Here is a 19,426-nt window from a genome sequence, read left to right as displayed (position 1 = left end):
TGTTTCAGCAGTCAGATTTTTGTTACTAATAATACCTAAACATCTACATAATTAATCAATGAAATGTTATCGAGGATGTCCTCTAAGTTGGCAGTACATCTGTTACAAGAATTGCCAATCATGACTGGGGAATTATGTAAATTCTGCAAGGGCAGAGGTTGTGTGTATTTGGGTGATCATTTTATCTCCAGGGCTTGACAAAGGGCCAGCACACAGCAGGCACTCAATATTTGTTGAATGAGTGAACAAATGATGTTGACCTAATCCAAGGATGGGAATAACTCCCCTCCCCACCCAAGATGTCTTATTTACAAAAGAACATCCTAAAGAGTCTTAGGCCAATCAGGAAAAAAAAGGAATACAGTAGTAGATCTCACTCCAGTTCCACCACATCCAATTTCTCCTTGGATCCTAAAGCATCTTTCATACTCATTCGAAGAGTGAAACGCTGATTTGTAATGATGAAACTAGATTTTATAACAGAAGGTGCAACTGGGTCTAAACTAGGGATTCAACACTTTATCTCACCTAAGCTGTAGAATAAGGACAGGATCTAGGTGAGGACAAATGCTGAGACTGGACTTAAGGAAAACTGCAAAGAGAACAAATTCTTTTTCAACCCTCTTTGCGTAAAGTGAGGTACTTAGTGCCTAGATTTTTGCATCTGAATTCCTAGGTTAATGACTTTGAGACCGCATAGGAGGATTTATTATATTACTGTGGATGAATGAGTTAGTTATCAAATAGGGAATTGTCAATTTTGTATATAATTTTAAACTCAGGAAATGTTCAATGTTAGCAGTCGCTAAAAAATTTTTTTTTTAATCCTCAAACCTAAACAACATGCTCATTTTTAAACCTATCAAGAAAAATGTCCTCAAATCATTAAGTCAAAAGGATGATTTGGAAAAAGGAATCAATATTATCAACCAATATTCAAATATGCAAAGAGGAGAGCGCTTGTGGTATAAAGATATTATTTTTTGCTAGAGAGGGTGGAGAAGAGGGAAAATGTAATTTTCCTACACTGTTGGTGGGAATGTAAATTGGTGCAACCACTAAGGAAAACAGTATGGAGGTTCCTCAAAAAACTAAAAATAGAGTTGCCATATGATTCTGCAGTTCTACTCCTGGGCATATATCCGGAGAAAACTGTAATTCGAAAAGATACATGCACCCCAATGTTCATAGCAGCACTATTTACAATAGCCAAGACATGGAAACAAACTAAATGTCCATCTAAAGATAACTGGATAAAGAAGATGTGGTACAATATACAATGGAATATTCCTCAGCCATAAAAAAAGAATGAAATAATGCCATTTGCAGCAACATGGATGGACCTAGAGATTATCATACTAAGTTTAATAAGTCCAAAAGAGAAAGATAAATACCATATTATATCACTTATATGTGGAATCTAAAATATGACACAAATGAACTTATCTATGAAACAGAAACAGACTCACAAACATAAAGAGCAGACTTGTGGCTGCCAAGGGAGACGAGGTGGGAGAGAGATGGGCTGGGAGTTTGGGATTAGCAGATGCAAACTATTATATATAGAATGGATAAACAGCAAGGTCCTACTGTATATAGCACAGGGAACTATATTCGATATCCTGTGATAAACCATAATGGAAAAGAATATGAAAAAGAATATATATATGTATAACTGAATAACTTTGCTGTACAGTAGAAATTAACACAACATTGTAAACCAACTATACTTCAATAAAATAAATTTTTCAAAAAACAGGATATTATTTTGTACAATTCCATTTTATTCAAACTGTAATATATGGTTATGTATTATATAATTTCTAAAACTTTGGAAAAGAAAACATTTGTTCTCTAAGACCCTGGTTTGAAGAAAAGAGAAATGTATTTACCTCCATGTAAATACCAAGAAGTCTTCTCTTTTTACAAATGATTACTATATTCTCTGAACCAAAATTTGGGACAAATAGATTGGCAAAAAAAATTGTGCAATTTCAGGGTCTGAAAGGCTAGATGTTAGATAGAGCTTGGGTGCTGAAACATTAGAACTCATGGGACCTAAATTTATAACAGCTGGGCATAATACTGTAACTTGTCCCTGACCTGGAAAATCTAGGTTATTAAATTATTAAGTAGTACAAGGCTTACATTCTCTATAATTTTGCAGCTTTCAGGATTGTACTGGGGGGTGGTCCCAGGAAATCCTCTTTTAGGGCTTGAGTTTCCTCCCAAAACAAGTACGACTTTGGAAGAAGACTTTCTCCCTTTAACCACTAAATTTTTCCCCATGTATTTAAAGCCTGGAGGTTGTAAATCTCAAAAAGGGCAATAGAACTTGAGGATAATTAAGCATGCTGAATATAGGTGCACCTGCTGTGTCTGGCAGGAAGGAACGGTCCTGGCTTTTGGTGGTGTACTTGGGGAGGTGTGGTAGGTCACCTGGCTGCCCGCTGTTGGCTACCCAGCTACTCTCACTAAAAGCCAGGACTCCTCCAGCAACCCCATAAATATGAGGGCTCCACAGCTTCTCTCCAGGACAACTGGCATAACAGGGTCTTGAGCTGGCCCAGACCACCGCTCCTGAACCTGCTCAAGAATTATAAGAATTACAGAAACTGCTCAAGGATTACAAGAACTGTAATTCTTCCTGACCAGGAGTGAAACAAGGCTTTGCACTGACCGGCCTGAGAGGTGTAACTCTGTTCTCCCCGACATGCTGGAGATGGGATGGATCCTCCCATCTCTTTTTCCTTAGGTCTGAAGTGAGGAGTATAATCTAGGCTTTCTTCTACTATGTATGTGGGCGTGGTCTCTCAGAAGAGGCCGACTCATTTAGAGGCAAAAGTACTTGCACCTGACTTAACCTTTCGACCTTGAAAATTCGTTTTTAAAGGAGCAACACTAAAATAAATGCTTAATTTATTACTTTTGTAAGTACAGCTCCAATCTCAGAACATACACATGTATACATATATACTCCGAACATACGTATACATTTATATATATATCTATATACACATATATATATATATATCTATATACACATATATTCTAGGACACAATTTGATCCTCATAGATTCATTCAGTGAATCAGAAACAGGCTCTGTGCATCCCTGGCCTCCTCAGTGCAAATCCAGGTAAAATTTTCACCTCTGCTCTTCACAAGTTTTCCAGTGTTTTGAACGCATGGAGTGTTTTCAAGAGCAGATTCAGAATCGACTAGCATTTACTGAGAGCCTCCGGGGTCCCAGGCTCTGTGCTGCTTTACGTATGTAGTGCCATTTAATCTTCACAGCAATAACAATCCACCTCTGAGGTGGGTATTATTTTCAGTTTGCAGATGAAGAAGGGCCTCTCAAGGGATACATCTTAGACTCACAAAAAGTGACAGGTTTTAAGTCAGGTCCTCTTACCAAGCCAGGGCCTCATTCCATGAGCCACACTGCCCCCTACAGGCAAGACCATAATAGTATGGGAACCAACGGGAAAAGTGGGCGTGGCAAGGAAAGAAGTCCCAGGCATATGGAATCAATTCAAACCAAATGGGACTAAGAATGTCCCCAAACAATCCAGAGATTTTTCTGGATTTATCTGCAGGGATATGCTAATGATTTTTTAAAAAGTATAAACCTAATGGTTTACAATAGACCATGCTATACTTTCTTTCCATGACATCTTATTAAACAAATTACAGGTTTCTTGAAGCTGGGAACTAAAACAATAAGTATTTGGTCACATGAAATTGATTAATAAAAAACACAAAGCATTTTCCAGTGTTGTCCTCTATTCAATAACTAATATTTTTATGGTTAAAAAAAAGTTATTCTTTGCTTCTCACTTTGATACCCACAAGCTCCATTTCTTAATAACAGTTGCTATTCAAAATTACTATTTCTAAAACAAATTTTTCTGTTACCACATGACACACTGTGGTATAAGGGCACTTGATATGCAAATTGCTAACAAAACTTAATATTATCTTCCCTCCTGTTGCTCTTTAATTTGGCATTGAGCAGCTGAGGTTTGAGGTTTTAATCAAAGAGCATTGAATGAGGCAATTTATAAAATCAAATGAGGATTCTTTTTTCAATTATTCCATTCACTGTTTATACCTATTAAATTGTAAAATAGTCTTAGAAATGCATTAATGCATTGGTTATCTCTTTCACTGCTTGACCATATCTAAATGCAGCCTTACTTTCAAGTGGTACAATATAGTAGAATAGTGACCCATGCAGGCTCCGGCCCAAACAGTAACCCAGGGCAAGTTCTCTTTAACTCTCATTTTCATCATCTGTAAAATGGAGATAATAATAGTACCTCCTTCATATGGTCATAGAGAGGATTAAACGAAATAATCCATGGAAAACATTAGCGAAGCACCTGCCACATAACAAGTGCTCAGCTCTTATTAAGATGAATTTGAGAGCTCATACTGAAACATTACTGTTGCTATTTATTTCACGGCAAAAATATTCTAAGAACTACATTAACTATTATGCTTGGCCAAAAGAGAACAGGAGCATGCAAAAACATCATTCTCATCCCAGCACAGGGACTCCCCCAGATCAGGTTGCTGGCTTCTCATGCAGCACATGCCTGGGGCAGACAGCAAGGATGAGCAGTAATTGCAGTTATTATAGGCATGGGGGCGGGTGGAGCAGCTGGCAAGGCCCACGGGTTACACAAGGGCAGACTGGCCTCCAACTGAGGCTGTGTCAGAAGTTAGTAGAGGGTTAGGACGAGACAGGCAGCTGATCAGATTCGAGAAGACAGACAATGGTCTAGGGCAGCAACCATGATAGATCAAGCCCAGAGAAAGAGGGCTGAAGTTCAACAAGCTGGAGGGGATCTAGTAGAAGTCAGGGGCCTGGAGAATTGCCCAGGGATACACCTCACTGAGAGCATTTGACTTGGACTGAAGGCTTTTAACCCTGAAGTTCCAAAGGACTTTCTGATTATTAGAGGAAGCTCATCTCTTCATGACAGGCTTAGCCAAGGTGAGCCGGGGGTCATCCTTATCCCCTCCATAAACTTGAGGTCTGCTCATCTACTCATCACTGGGTCTGGCAGGCCAGTCAGGGTAGAGCAGAGTCACTCTCCTTTCATGGAGCTGCGACCAACAAAAGATGTAAGAATGAATCTTCTCGAAAGGCCTCAGCAAAGGGATAATCATGGGAGATAAAAACAACCTTAGCTAGTTACAGCAGCTCCAAACAACTAAGCATTAAGTTTTAAACAATTATGGCTTGGGTATTTTACCTGCCTGACAAATGAGAGGCTTGGGAATGTCCCAACATCTTGTACTTTCATATTTTATTTTGTACACTTAGTGTCACACCACTGCCATCATCAATACCAAAGTTGTTCTTATAATTAATAACCTTATTCGAATTCTGGGCAGGGTCTGCTTGCTTCCTGAAGCTAATTCCAGTAATGTTTTTTGAAATCCTGTTTTGATTCTCACTGTTTGTAGGCGATCAGGAGTAAGCCAGACTTCCACACATGGAATAGGCTCATTTTTGTCCCACGAGCACAGAGATAAAGCATGATGACGTGGTGGTGGAGCAGGGTGCCACTCCCAGTTCAGTCTGACACACCTTATGGGAAACCAGATTGCTGGGGACACTTGAGGGAGGAAATCTCTATCAAGAAACCTCAGGGAACCTGGAGGCTGGGCTAAATTAAATAACGTAAAACTGTTAGCAAAGCTGTGCAATGATAAACATAAACGTGATGACCCATGAGGGGGAAGAACATGCATTTATGCACGAAAACACTTGAGGTGCTAGAATCATAGCTGTGTGGCAGCATAAATATAAAACAAAGATAGATTCTTCCAGAATTTCAATAAGCCAAAAGGAATAACCGCCCTAAAGCAACACTAAAACGGTTAGATATCACTAGACAGTTGATATTGTCCGGAATTAGGGCTGAGAAAGTACAAAGGCAGTAGTAAACCCAAACCTTCAACTCACGGGCACAGTGATTTCTGATACTCAATTTCCATCATTCAAATCCAGTCTTCAGAGTCATTTAATTTGTACCTTCTACTGACATTCACAGCGAGGGCATCCTAGACACTCAATTTTCACATTCTTTTTCACTCACAAATCACAAGTTAAATACAAACTTTACTAAACTCAGACATTTCCCAAAGTGGTTCGTGAGCGCCCTCTAGTGATAGTGAGGCCAGTTAAGACAACTCATTGCCCCCAAAATTTGTCTCTATAACGTGCAGATTCACTAAGGATTCAATTTCTGCTGTCAGCTAAAAATACATCTTCTGCCGCTGTTATTGGCACAGCCATAAGCTGAACTTACTGCTCTCTCCTGAGAATCCACAACTAGGTAAAGCCATGAATTAAAGAATATGCAACACAATCATCTGAAAACATTTCAAAGTAACCTTTGCTTGATCCCAACGTGAACGCATTATTTTGGCTGTTGGGAAGCCTTTTTCACAACCGAATAAACATGATTACAAAGTAGTCAAGGAAGATTTTTTTTTTAAATAATATACTTGTATAGTTCATTTCTCTTCCTAACTTCTTTCAGTACTCCAGTGACAATGGCAACTGATGACAATGGCTAAATCCACACAAATCTGCATTACAATTCCCTGATCATTTATTTCCTAACACATTTGGTGTTTTTTTTTTGAAAAGTAAAGGCTTCCACCAGATTCTTTCATTCCTCAGCCCTGTACTCCGGAGTTCTTAAACTGGTGGACCCGGGACAATTGTGGTCTGCACATATGGTCTATTTACATTTAAAATTTCTTACTGGTTGCCAAAATTTAAAAATCTGGATTTCTGGCATCTTATGAAGAAAGAAAATGACCTTTGGCAACATCTTTTCTGCTTCCCCACCTGAAAACATACTTGCAGGAGCCGAGAGGGGCTGCGCCTTTAGGTGATGCCTTGGTTCAGTGAGCCAGTCACAACTCAACCCCCATCAGTCACATGGGTTACTTACCTGGCCCCAAAAGCCTTTGAGATGCAACCCCTGAATTTGTGACCCCTTTCAATTCTTCCCGTGAAGGTTCTCTTTAAAATCCTTATAATCAAGCTAAAAATCCTTATAACCAAGCTAATCTTCTATCCTGTTCTCACCACAAAACGCTACTGACACAGACTAAAAGGAACACGCTACTATAAAGAAAAGTAAAAAGATATTCTCCGTAATGGAGGACTGCCAACACACAAACTAGCAGTTTAGGTTGATTTCAAATGCAATCGATTCCCTCAGACTTGATTAAGTTCACTGTGCATTTATGAATCATGTCTTTGTTTTGAGAGGACAAAACCCTCACCATGGGCTCATGCATAGCAAACAAGCAACTTGTAGGTCTATCACAAACCACCTGCTCACATCCCAAGATTTCTTTCTTGGAACCAAAGCCCTGGAGACCAGGTGATTGGCCAACCAAGTCATGAAAACGAGACATGCACTCACAGGTGTGCTGCTGTCCGAGAAGGTGTTCATGCTGACGGAGGTACTCAGCTTGTCTGAGGACACGGAAGGTGGGGATGGGCTCCTCTTCTCCAGGGGGTCCTGCCGCTGCAGGTACTCGCGCCACACTCGCTGAATGCTGCCAAAAAACAAACAAACAAAAAACAGCGCACACACCGTCACTCCCCAGCCACACACTCGGCAAAGCACAAGGAGTCTGAAGGAATTGGCTATGGGGACAGGGAAACTGACACACCTAGAACGTGACAAGGGAAATCAGAAGACCTGGACTGTCTATGTTACTGGTTCGACTTTTACAGACTTGCCTGAGCTCAATCAGTCTCCAAGAATCAACTTAGTCAGAAAAAGTCATCCATCAAAGTGAAACTAGTTTGCACATGTAAATGTACATGCTTTGATTTATGGGACACAAAATCTTTCAACTTCTCATCCTTTTTTCAAATGAGAATAATAAACAGGCTGACGTATCACTTATTCATTCACTCAATACATCATTGCTGAAGGACCATTCTGTGCCAGGGTCAGCGCTTTGCTCTGGACAGAGACTACAGGGCCGCTCTAGGGGGTGCCATTCACCAAGACCTCAAGGTGAGGGGTGTGCTGTGGTGTTAGACAGTGTAGTCTGCGTGGCCAAATGCAGTGGCCCTGCTCCGGGCACATGGCAGGTAAGAGCCCTACGGTCATGGATTTTACATACTGTGGAAGGAAACTGGTGTTGTATGATAAATAAAGAAAGAAATGGACAGAGAAGACAAAATATTTGAAAGTATTATGTACTATTCAGAAAATTACAGTAACCCTCGATTAGGTGGCTTCTTGAGATTTCACCCAAGGAAGCTCTTTATTTCCTGTGATTATTATCCCAGAAGTGTCATCTTCTGATTTGGATAATAGAAACCTCTTCTTTGTGAAAGCTAAGTGATTTCTTTTTCCATTTGAACTAGCTAATAATCTTTAAGATTAAGATCTAGATTTCCACATGTAATCAGGGAACAGGATTCTATTTTCTCCTGGGGGTTAGCCCGACATGGAAGACCAACTGTCAGTATTCAGCTTTTTAGAATAGTTTTAAATGGTTTCGCTGATTCTATCACCATCTCTTTTTGACTTCTGGAAGCATCTGATCTTCTATAATTCTTCCACATACAACCAAAGTCACTAAAGGTGTTTCTGTATAAACAAACTGATTTATTATCATTTGGCTAGAACGATTCAAAGACCATCAGTTCTCAACAGTCAGAGGATACAAAGAACACGTTAATGCTACCACATTATTGAATTTGTATGTGTTCCCTAATTTATTAAGGCTCTGTGAGTTATAATGCTCAAGGAAAAGCCCAGAAGCTACAGTGAAACAACCTTGGGATCAGAGGCCAATTTCCCTGAAACTATGAACCTTCAGCTTCTGGGGCCCTTACTGAGAGGCCAGAAGCTTCTTGCCTTGGGTCATATGTGGTCACTATTTTCTTATGCAATGTCTGCTCAAAATGCACCCTTATTTATTTATTTTCCTTTGGTTTAAAGATTTTAAACAGAATCTCAGAGAGGGTCCTGTAAGATTATGTGCCTGAATTTGGTAATCCCGTTGTTTCTTCTGGGATCCATTTTATTAAGGGAGTATCACATTTTGGCCAGCTGATTTCCACACCATCCAAAGTGCTTGAAGTGTTGGGCAACTCCCAGAGCCCTGCTGACAAGTTCTGCCACTTTACAGCACCTAAAGCCTGTAAACCTGCGCATAAGGGCTTAAAAACGTGTGACATTTTTTAAGTAATTTAAAAAATAGAAAATACTGACAACCCATAAGATACCCACAAGTTTATAGGACTACGGGTATTCCTCTCCCAGTCCCCCCTTTTTAAATTCCTTGATTATTCAGAAAATATAGAAAGAAAATGAAGTAGGCATGAGACATTACAATTTAGCTTGTTGAACACCAGGGGGCAGCGTGACACCTTTAAAAAACAACGATGCTGGGCAAAACCCAGGTAAGGTCTGCAAAGAATTTAAAGCATCCCCTTCCCCATCCTAGTTCTATGGAATCTGGAAAGTGACATATCAGTTTTCCTTAAGTCAGAGATTAAAAAGCCAATATTCTTTCCTTCCAAGTAGATGGATATCCTCTTCTTGTTTTAATTGACAAGAAAATGTGATAATATTAAATACGTTTAAAATGCGTATTAAAATCATCTAAGCCCACTCGCTGCCTTAATACAGAAGCTATTTTAATTTTTGGATATTTATCTTACTATCCTTGTCTACATATATGAAAACAATTTTACTTAGTTGAAAGCATACTACACTATATTTCATTCTTTTCTTAAATGTTGGGATCAAAAAAGAGAGGCCAGTCATGTCATACAAGGCTATTACTCTAAATTGCTACATTGTTTATTTTAATGGTGGAGCCATGCTACTCTCTGAATCATAGAAAAGTGTTTACATTACACAGGAACTCCCCTTTGATGACACTGATGTGATGTTCATAGGTTAAATTAGTCTAATATTAGCTCTCGGAATACCATCTCTAAATGCTATTTTACTGTACTAGGGAACTGAAACAAAACGTAGAAGCATTTGTCCTTCGGTCAAAGGGAATCATTTCTCATCTTCTCATCCTAGCTTTACCACAACTCCTACTCACCAGCCTCCTTTACGGCTGCAGAGTAAACCCTGAGCACCAACTACCTTGACATTTTTACTTCTGAAACTAAGCAGTGCCATCAATATAACGCTTTTAAAAGCTGGTCGCAGTAAGGGAGCACATTTTGTGTGTTCCTACATTTTGAATTATAAATAAGGTATAGAAGTTTACTTCAAAAGAGATAATAGGGGGCTTCCGGGAAGATGGCGGAGGAGTAGGATGCGGAGATCGCCTTTCTCCCCACAGATACCAGAAATACATCTACACGTGGAACAACTCCTACAGAACACCTACTGAACGCTGGCAGAAGACCTCAGACCTCCCAAAAGGCAAGAAACTCCCAAAGAATAAACAGAGACAAAAGGTTAGAGGCAGGACCTGCACCAGTGGGAGGGAGCTGTGAAGGAGGAAAGATTTCCACACACTAGGAAGCCCCTTTGCGGGCGGAGACTGCGGGTGGCTGAGGGGGAAAGCCTCGGAGCCGCGGAGGAGAGCACAGCAACAGGGGTGCGAAAGGCAAAGCGGAGAGATTCCCGCACAGAGGATCGGTGCCGACCGGCACTCACCGGCTCGAGAGGCCTGTCTGCTCCCCCGCCGGGGCAGGCGGGGCTGGGAGTTGAGGTTCGGGCTTCGGTCGGAGCGCCGGGAGAGGACTGGGGTTGGCGGCGTGAACACAGCCGGCAGGGGGTTAGTGCGCCACGGCTGGCCGGGAGGGAGTCCGGAGAAGAGTCTGGACCTGCCGAAGAGGCAAGAGACTTTTCCTTCCCTCTTTGTTTCCTGGTGCGCGAGGAGAGGGGATTAAGCGCGCTGTTTAAAGCAGCTCCAGAGACGGGCGCGAGCCGCGGCTAACAGCGCGGACCCCAGAGACGGGCATGAGACGCTAAGGCTGCTGCTGCCGCCAGCAAGAAGCCTGTGTGCGAGCACAGGTCACTATCCACACCTCCCTTCCCGGGAGCCTCTGCAGCCCGCCACTGCCAGGGTCCCGGTATCCAGGGACAACTTCCTCAGGAGAACGCACAGCGCGCCTCAGGCCGGTGCAACGTCACGCTGGCCTCTGCCGCCGCAGGCCCGCCCCGCACGCAGTGCCCCTCCCTCCCCCTCGGCCTGAGTGAGCCAGAGCCCCCGAATCAGCGGCTCCTTTAACCCCGTCCTGTCTCAGCGAAAAACAGACGCCCTCCGCCGACCTACACGCAGAGGCAGGGCCAAATCCAAAGCTGAGCCCCTGGGAGCTGTGAGAACAAAGAAGAGAAACGGAAATCTCTCCCAGCAGCCTCAGAAGCAGAGGATTAAAGCTCCACAATCAACTTGATGTACCTGCATCTGTGGAATACATGAATAGACAACGAATCATCCCAAATTGAGGAGCCGTGTGGATGAAAGGCTGTTGGTGCTGCAGCCAGGAGTCAGTGCTGTGCCTCTGAGGTGGGAGAGCCAACTTCAGGACACTGGTCCACAAGAGACCTCCCAGCTCCACATAATATCAAACGGCGAATATCTCCCAGATATCTCCATCTCAACACCAGCACCCAGCTTCACTCAACGACCAGCAAGCTACAGTGCTGGACATCCTATGCCAAACAACTAGCAAGACAGGAACACAACCCCACCCATTAGCAGAGAGGCTGCCTAAAATCATAATAAGTCCACAGACACCCCAAAACACACCACCAGATGTGGACCTGCCCACCAGAAAGACAAGATCCACCCTCATCCACTTGAACACAGGCACTAGTCCTCTCCACCAGGAAGCCTACAGAACCCACTGTACCAACCTTAGCCACTGGGGACAGACACCAAAAACAACGGGAACTACGAACCTGAAGCCTGCAAAAAGGAGACCCCAAACACAGTAAGATAAGCAACATGAGAAGACAGAAACACACAGCAGATGAAGGAGCAAGATAAAAACCCACCAGACCTAACAAATGAAGAGGAAATAGGCAGTCTCCCTGAAAAAGAATTCAGAGTAATGATAGTAAAGATGATCCAAAATCTGGGAAATAGAATAGACAAAATGCAAGAAACATTTAACAAGGACCTAGAAGAACTAAAGAGGAAACAAACAATGATGAACAACACAATAAATGAAATGAAAAATACTCTAGATGGGATCAACAGCAGAATAACTGAGGCAGAAGAATGGATAAGTGACCTGGAAGATAAAATAGTGGAAATAACTACTGCAGAGCAGAATAAAGAACGAAAAGAACTGAGGACAGTCTCAGAGACCTCTGGGACAACATTAAATGCACCAACATTCGAATTATAGGGGTTCCAGAAGAAGAAGAGAAAAAGAAAGGGACTGAGAAAATATTTGAAGAGATTATAGTTGAAAACTTCCCTAATATGGGAAAGGAAATAGTTAATCAAGTCCAGGAAGCACAGAGAGTCCCATACAGGATAAATCCAAGGAGAAACACACAAAGACACATATTAATCAAACTATCAAAAATTAAATACAAAGAAAACATATTAAAAGCAGCAAGGGAAAAACAGCAAATAACACACAAGGGAATCCCCATAAGGTTAACAGCTGATCTTTCAGCAGAAACTCTGCAAGCCAGAAGGGACTGGCAGGACATATTTAAAGTGATGAAGGAGAAAAACCTGCAACCAAGTTTACTCTACCCAGCAAGGATCTCATTCAGATTTGATGGAGAAATTAAAACCTTTACAGACAAGCAAAAGCTGAGAGAGTTCAGCACCACCAGACCAGCTCTACAACAACTGCTAAAGGAACTTCTCTAGGCAAGAAACACAAGAGAAGGAAAAGACCTACAATAACAAACCCAAAACAATTAAGAAAAGGGAATAGGAACATACATATCGATAATTACCTTAAATGTAAATGGACTAAATGCTCCCACCAAAAGACACAGATTGGCTGAATGGATACAAAAAGAAGACCCATATATTTGCTGTCTACAAGAGACCCACTTCAGACCTAGAGACACATACAGACTGAAAGTAAGGGGATGGAAAAAGATATTTCATGCAAATGGAAACCAAAACAAAGCTGGAGTAGCAATTCTCATATCAGACAAAATAGACTTTAAAATAAAGACTATTAGAAGAGACAAAGAAGGACACTACATAGTGATCAAGGGATCGATCCAAGAAGAAGATATAACAATTGTAAATATTTATGCACCCAACATAGGAGCACCTCAATACATAAGGCAAATACTAACAGCCATAAAAGGGGAAATCGACAGTAACACATTCATAGTAGGGGACTTTAACACCCCACTTTCACCAATGGACAGATCATCCAAAATAAAAATAAATAAGGAAACACAAGCTTTAAATGATACATTAAACAAGATGGACTTCATTGATATTTATAGGAAAAACAACAGAATACACATTTTTCTCAAGTGCTCATGGAATATTCTCCAGGATAGATCATATCTTGGGTCACAAATCAAGCCTTGGTAAATTTAAGAAAATTGAAATTGTACCAAGTATCTTTTCCGACCACAACACTATGAGACTAGATATCAATTACAGGAAAAGATCTGTAAAAAATACAAACACATGGAGGCTAAACAATACACTATTTAATAACGAAGTGATCACTGAAGAAATCAAAGAGGAAATTAAAAAATACCTAGAAACAAATGACAATGGAGACACGACAACCCGAAATCTATGGGATGCAGCAAAACCAGTTCTAAGAGGGAAGTTTATAGCAATACAATCCGACCTTAAGAAACAGGAAACATCTCAAATAAACAACCTACACTTGCACCTAAAGCAATTAGAGAAAGAAGAACAAAAAACCCCCAAAGTTAGCAGAAGGAAAGAAATCATAAAGATCAGATCAGAAATAAATGAAAAAGAAATGAAGGAAACGATAGCAAAGATCAACAAAACTAAAAGCTGGTTCTTTGAGAAGATAAACAAAATTGATAAACTGTTAGCCAGACTCATCAAGAAAAAAAGGGAGAAGACTCAAATCAATAGAATTAGAAATGAAAACGGAGAAGTAACAACTGATACTGCAGAAATACAAAAGATCATGAGAGATTACTACAAGCAACTCTATGCCAATAAAATGGACAACCTGGAAGAAATGGACAAATTCTTAGAAATGCACAACGTGCCAAGACAATCAGGAAGAAATAGAAAATATGAACAGACCAATCACAGGCACTGACATTGAAACTGTGATTTAAAATCTTCCAACAAACAAAAGCCCAGGACCAGATGGCTTCACAGGCGAATTCTATCTAACATTTAGAGAACAGCTAACACCTGTCCTTCTCAAACTCTTCCAAAATATAGCAGAGGGAGGAACACTCCCAAACTCATTCTGCGAGGCCACCATCACCCTGATACCAAAACCAGACAAGGATGTCACAAAGAAAGAAAACTACAGGCCAGTACCACTGATGAACATAGATGCAAAAATCCTCAACAAAATACTAGCTAACAGAATCCAACAGCACATTAAATGGATCATACACCATGATCAAGTGGGGTTTATTCCAGGAATGCAAGGATTCTTCAATATACGCAAATCACTCAACGTGATACACCATATTAACAAATTGAAGGAGAAAAACCATATGATCATCTCAATAGATGCAGAGAAAGCTTTCGACAAAATTCAACATCCATTTATGATAAAAACCCTGCAGAAAGTAGGCATAGAGGGAACTTTCCTCAACATAATAAAGGCCATATATGACAAACCCACAGCCAACATCGTCCTCAATGGTGAAAAACTGAAACCATTTCCACTAAGATCAGGAACAAGACAAGGTTGCCCACTCTCACCACTCTTATTCAACATAGTTTTGGAAGTTTTAGCCACAGCAGTCAGAGAAGAAAAGAAAATAAAAGGAATCCAAATCGGAAAAGAAGTAAAGCTGTCACTGTTTGCAGATGGCATGATACTATACATAGAGAATCCTAAAGATGCTACCAGAAAACTACTAGAGCTAATCAATGAATTTGGTAAAGTAGCAGGATACAAAATTAATGCACAGAAATCTCTGGTATTCCTATACACTAATGATGAAAAATCTGAAAGTGAAATCAAGAAAACACTCCCATTTACCACTGCAACAAAAAGAATAAAATATCTAGGAATAAACCTACCTAAGTAGACAAAAGACTTGTATGCAGAAAATTATAAGACACTGATGAAAGAAATTAAAGATGATACAGATAGATGGAGAGATATACCATGTTCTTGGATTGGAAGAATCAACATTGTGAAAATGACTCTACTACCCAAAGCAATCTACAGATTCAATGCAATCCCTATCAAACTACCACTGGCATTTTTCACAGAACTAGAACAAAAATTTTCACAATTTGTATGGAAACACAAAAGACCCCGAATAGCCAAAGCAATCTTGAGAACAAAAAACGGAGCTGGAGGAATCAGGCTCCCTGACTTCAGACTATACTACAAAGCTAGAGTAATCAAGACAGTATGGTACTGGCACAAAAACAGAAAGATAGATCAATGGAACAGGATAGAAAGCCCAGAGATAAACCCACGCACATATGGTCACAGGAGCCAGGAATGTACAGTGAAGAAAGGACAGCCTCTTCAATAAGTGGTGCTGGGAATACTGGGCAGGTATATGTAAAAGTACAAGATTAGATCACTCCCTAACACCATACACAAAAATAAGCTCAAAATGGATTAAAGCCCTAAATGTAAGGCCAGAAACTATCAAACTCTTAGAGGAGAACATAGGCAGGACACTCCATGACGTAAATCACAACAAGATCCTTTTTGACCCTCCTCCTACAGAAATGGAAATAAAAACAAAAATAAACAAATGGGATCTAATGAAACTTAAAAGCTTTTGCACAGCAAAGGAAACCATAAACAAGACAAAATGACAACCCGCAGAATGGGAGAAAATATTTGCAAATGAAGCAACTGACAAAGGATTAATCTCCAAAATTTACAAGCAGCTCATGCAGCTTAATAACATAAAAACAAACAACCCAATCCAAAAATGGGCAGAAGACCTAAACACACATTTCTCCAAAGAAGATATACAGATTGCCAACAAACACATGAAAGAATGCTCAACATCACTAATCATTAGAGAAATGCAAATCAAAACTACAATGAGATATCATCTCACACCAGTCAGAATGGCCAGCATCAAAAAATCTAGAAACAATAAATGCTGGAGAGGATGTGGAGAAAAGGGAACACTCTTGCACTGCTGGTGGGAATGTGAATTGGTTCAGCCACTATGGAGAACAGTATGGAGGTTCCTTAAAAAACTACAAATAGAACTACCATATGACCCAGCAATCCCACTACTGGGCATATACCCTGAGAAAACCAAAATTCAAAAAGAGTCATGTACCAAAATGTTCATTGCAGCTCTATTTACAATAGCCCGGAGATGGAAACAACCTAAGTGCCCGTCATCGGATGAATGGATAAAGAAGATGTGGCACATATATACAATGGAATATTACTCAGCCATAAAAAGAAACGAAATTGAGCTATTTGTAATGAGGTGGATAGACCTAGAGTCTGTCATACAGAGTGAAGTAAGTCAGAAAGAAAAAGACAAATACCGTATGCTAACACATATATATGGAATTTAAGAAAAAAATGTCATGAAGAACCTAGGGGTAAAGCAGGAATAAAGACACAGACCTCTTAGAGAACGGACTTGAGGTTATGGGGAGGGGGAAGGGTGAGCTGTGACAGGGCGAGAGAGAGTCATGGGCATATACACACTAACAAACGGAGTAAGGTAGATAGCTAGTGGGAAGCAGCCGCATGGCACAGGGATATTGGCTCGGTGCTTTGTGACAGGCTGGAGGGGTGGGATGGGGAGGGTGGGAGGGAGGGAGACGCAATAGGGAAGACATATGGGAACATATGTTTATGTATGACTGATTCACTTTGTTATAAAGCAGAAACTAACACACCATTGTAAAGCAATTATACCCCAATAAAGATGTTAAAAAAAAAAAAATCTAGAAACAATAAATGCTGGAGAGGGTGTGGAGAAAAGGGAACCCTCCTGCACTGTTGGGGGGAATGTAAATTGATACAGCCACTATGGAGAACAGTATGGAGGTTCCTTAAAAAAGTACAAATAGAACTACCATATGACCCAGCAATCCCACTACTGGGCATATACCCTGAGAAAACCATAATTCAAAAAGAGTCATGTACCAAAATGTTCATTGCAGCTCTATTTACAATAGCCCGGAGATGGAAACAACCTGAGTGTCCATTATCGGATGAATGGATAAAGAAGATGTGGCACATATATACAATGGAATATTACTCAGCCATAAAAAGAAACGAAATTGAGCTATTTGTAATGAGGTGGATAGACCTAGAGTCTGTCATACACAGTGAAGTAAGTCAGAAAGAAAAAGACAAATACCGTATGCTAACACATATATATGGAATTTAAGAAAAAAAAAATGTCATGAAGAACCTAGGGGTAAGGCAGGAATAAAGACGCAGACCTCCTAGAGAACGGACTTGAGGTTATGGGGAGGGGGAAGGGTGAGCTGTGACGGGGCGAGGGAGAGTCATGGACATATACACACTAACAAACGTAGTAAGGTAGATAGCTAGTGGGAAGCAGCCGCATGGCACAGGGATATTGGCTCGGTGCTTTGTGACAGCCTGGAGGGGTCGGATAGGGAGGGTGGGAGGGAGGGAGACGCAAGAGGGAAGAGATATGGGAACATATGTATATGTATAACTGATTCACTTTGTTATAAAGCAGAAACTAACACACCATTGTAAAGCAATTATACCCCAATAAAGATGTTAAAAAAAAAAGAGTCATGTACCAAAATGTTCATTGCAGCTCTATTTACAATAGCCCGGAGATGGAAACAACCTGAGTGTCCATCATCGGATGAATGGATAAAGAAGATGTGGCACATATATACAATGGAATATTGCTCAGCCATAAAAAGATCGAAATTGAGCTATTTGTAATGAGGTGGATAGACCTAGAGTCTGTCATACAGAGTGAAGTAAGTCAGAAAGAGAGAGACAAATACCGTATGCTAACACATATATATGGAATTTAAGAAAAAAAAAAACTGTCATGAAGAACGTAGGGGTAAGACAGGACTAAAGAGTGTGTCCTACTAGACCTACTAGAGAATGGACTTCAGGATATGGGGAGGGGAAAGGGTCAGGTGTGACAAAGCGAGAGAGAAGCATGGACATATATACACTACCAAACATAAGGTAGATAGCTAGTCGGAAGCAGCCGCATAGCACAGGGAGATCAGCTCGGTGCTTTGCGACCACCTGGAGGGGTGGGATAGGGAGGGTGGGAGGGAGGGAGACACAAGAGGGAAGAGATATGGGAACACATGTATATGTATAACTGATTCACTTTTTTATAAAGCAGAAACTAACACACCATTGTAAAGCAATTATACTCCAATAAAGATGTTAAAAAAAAAAGAGATGATAAATACAGTTTTCAATTTCCTTGCTAGGTCAGCTCCAATGTATATTCTCTCATCTCAGGGATGGCATAATCGCCTGCCTCTGTCCTTTCGTTATATATTCTCATCAGCTGTATGGTGCGGTGGCTCCCTCCTGCACTCACAACTACTTGGGACTCACAGCTTGTGCCGTTCTGGTTGTCACTGGATGTCCTCACATAGAAGAGTAGAAGAGAGGGCTCTGTGAGAGCTGGCATGCTTAGAGGAGGTTTGAGGGAGTCCTGGTTACTTTAATTAGCTTTCAAGGATGGATGGGATTTAGATTGCTAGGGAGGAAGAGGAAAGACCTCTGGACAAAGGCATGGAAGGGAGGGTACCAGGCAGGATGCAGGACGGTCCCAGAAAAGAGGGGTACCGCATGAGGGTATGAAGACAGGAAGAGGATTCTGATGTCGCCCCGGGCCAAGCTGGGGGAAGACTGAGCAGTACCTGCCCCTCGTGAGGGGGAACCCCCATCCTGGCACAGTTGGTAGTTGCCAGACCTTCAACTTTTCAAAGACAGTCAGAAATCTGGATTCTTCTCTGAAAGTTACTAGTTCTTAAGTGTTACTAAATAATTGTTAAAGTTTCAAAATACATTATTACCCAAGTAAGCTGGATTTGAGGATGGGAAAAAAGGGTACCATCAAAGAGGACACAAGTCTGAGTATCTTGGGAAACAAAAGCTAATTACATATAGCTCTTTTTGTGTGTATTCTCCCACATAATCCTTACAAGTGGGCTATGGGAAAGGCTCTTTTATTATCATAGAGGTAGGTTTTGCCTGCCCACCATTAATTTCTCCTTCTCTTGGTTCCAGCACCCATTTTCCCTTGAGGACCC

General features: G+C 40.9%; 1 protein-coding gene across 1 annotated transcript in view; it reads right to left on the bottom strand.

The window, feature by feature from the left end:
• Nucleotides 1–6,697: 6,697 nt before the first annotated feature.
• Nucleotides 6,698–19,426, bottom strand: part of IQCJ (IQ motif containing J) — a 209,144-nt gene continuing 196,415 nt past the window's right edge. Inside the window, exons 4-5 of the mRNA XM_033409516.2 lie at nt 7,459–7,594; nt 6,698–6,724 (exon numbers count right to left, since the gene is read on the bottom strand). Of these exons, the coding sequence (XP_033265407.1) occupies nt 6,698–6,724; nt 7,459–7,594 (163 nt within the window). The remainder of the gene's footprint in view (nt 6,725–7,458; nt 7,595–19,426) is intronic.

The sequence above is a fragment of the Orcinus orca genome, chromosome 5, assembly GCF_937001465.1.
Source record: "Orcinus orca chromosome 5, mOrcOrc1.1, whole genome shotgun sequence".
In the NCBI taxonomy this organism is placed as follows: domain Eukaryota; kingdom Metazoa; phylum Chordata; class Mammalia; order Artiodactyla; family Delphinidae; genus Orcinus; species Orcinus orca.
Note: the sequence above shows the minus strand (reverse complement) of the source record. Positions and strands in the feature narration are given on the sequence as shown.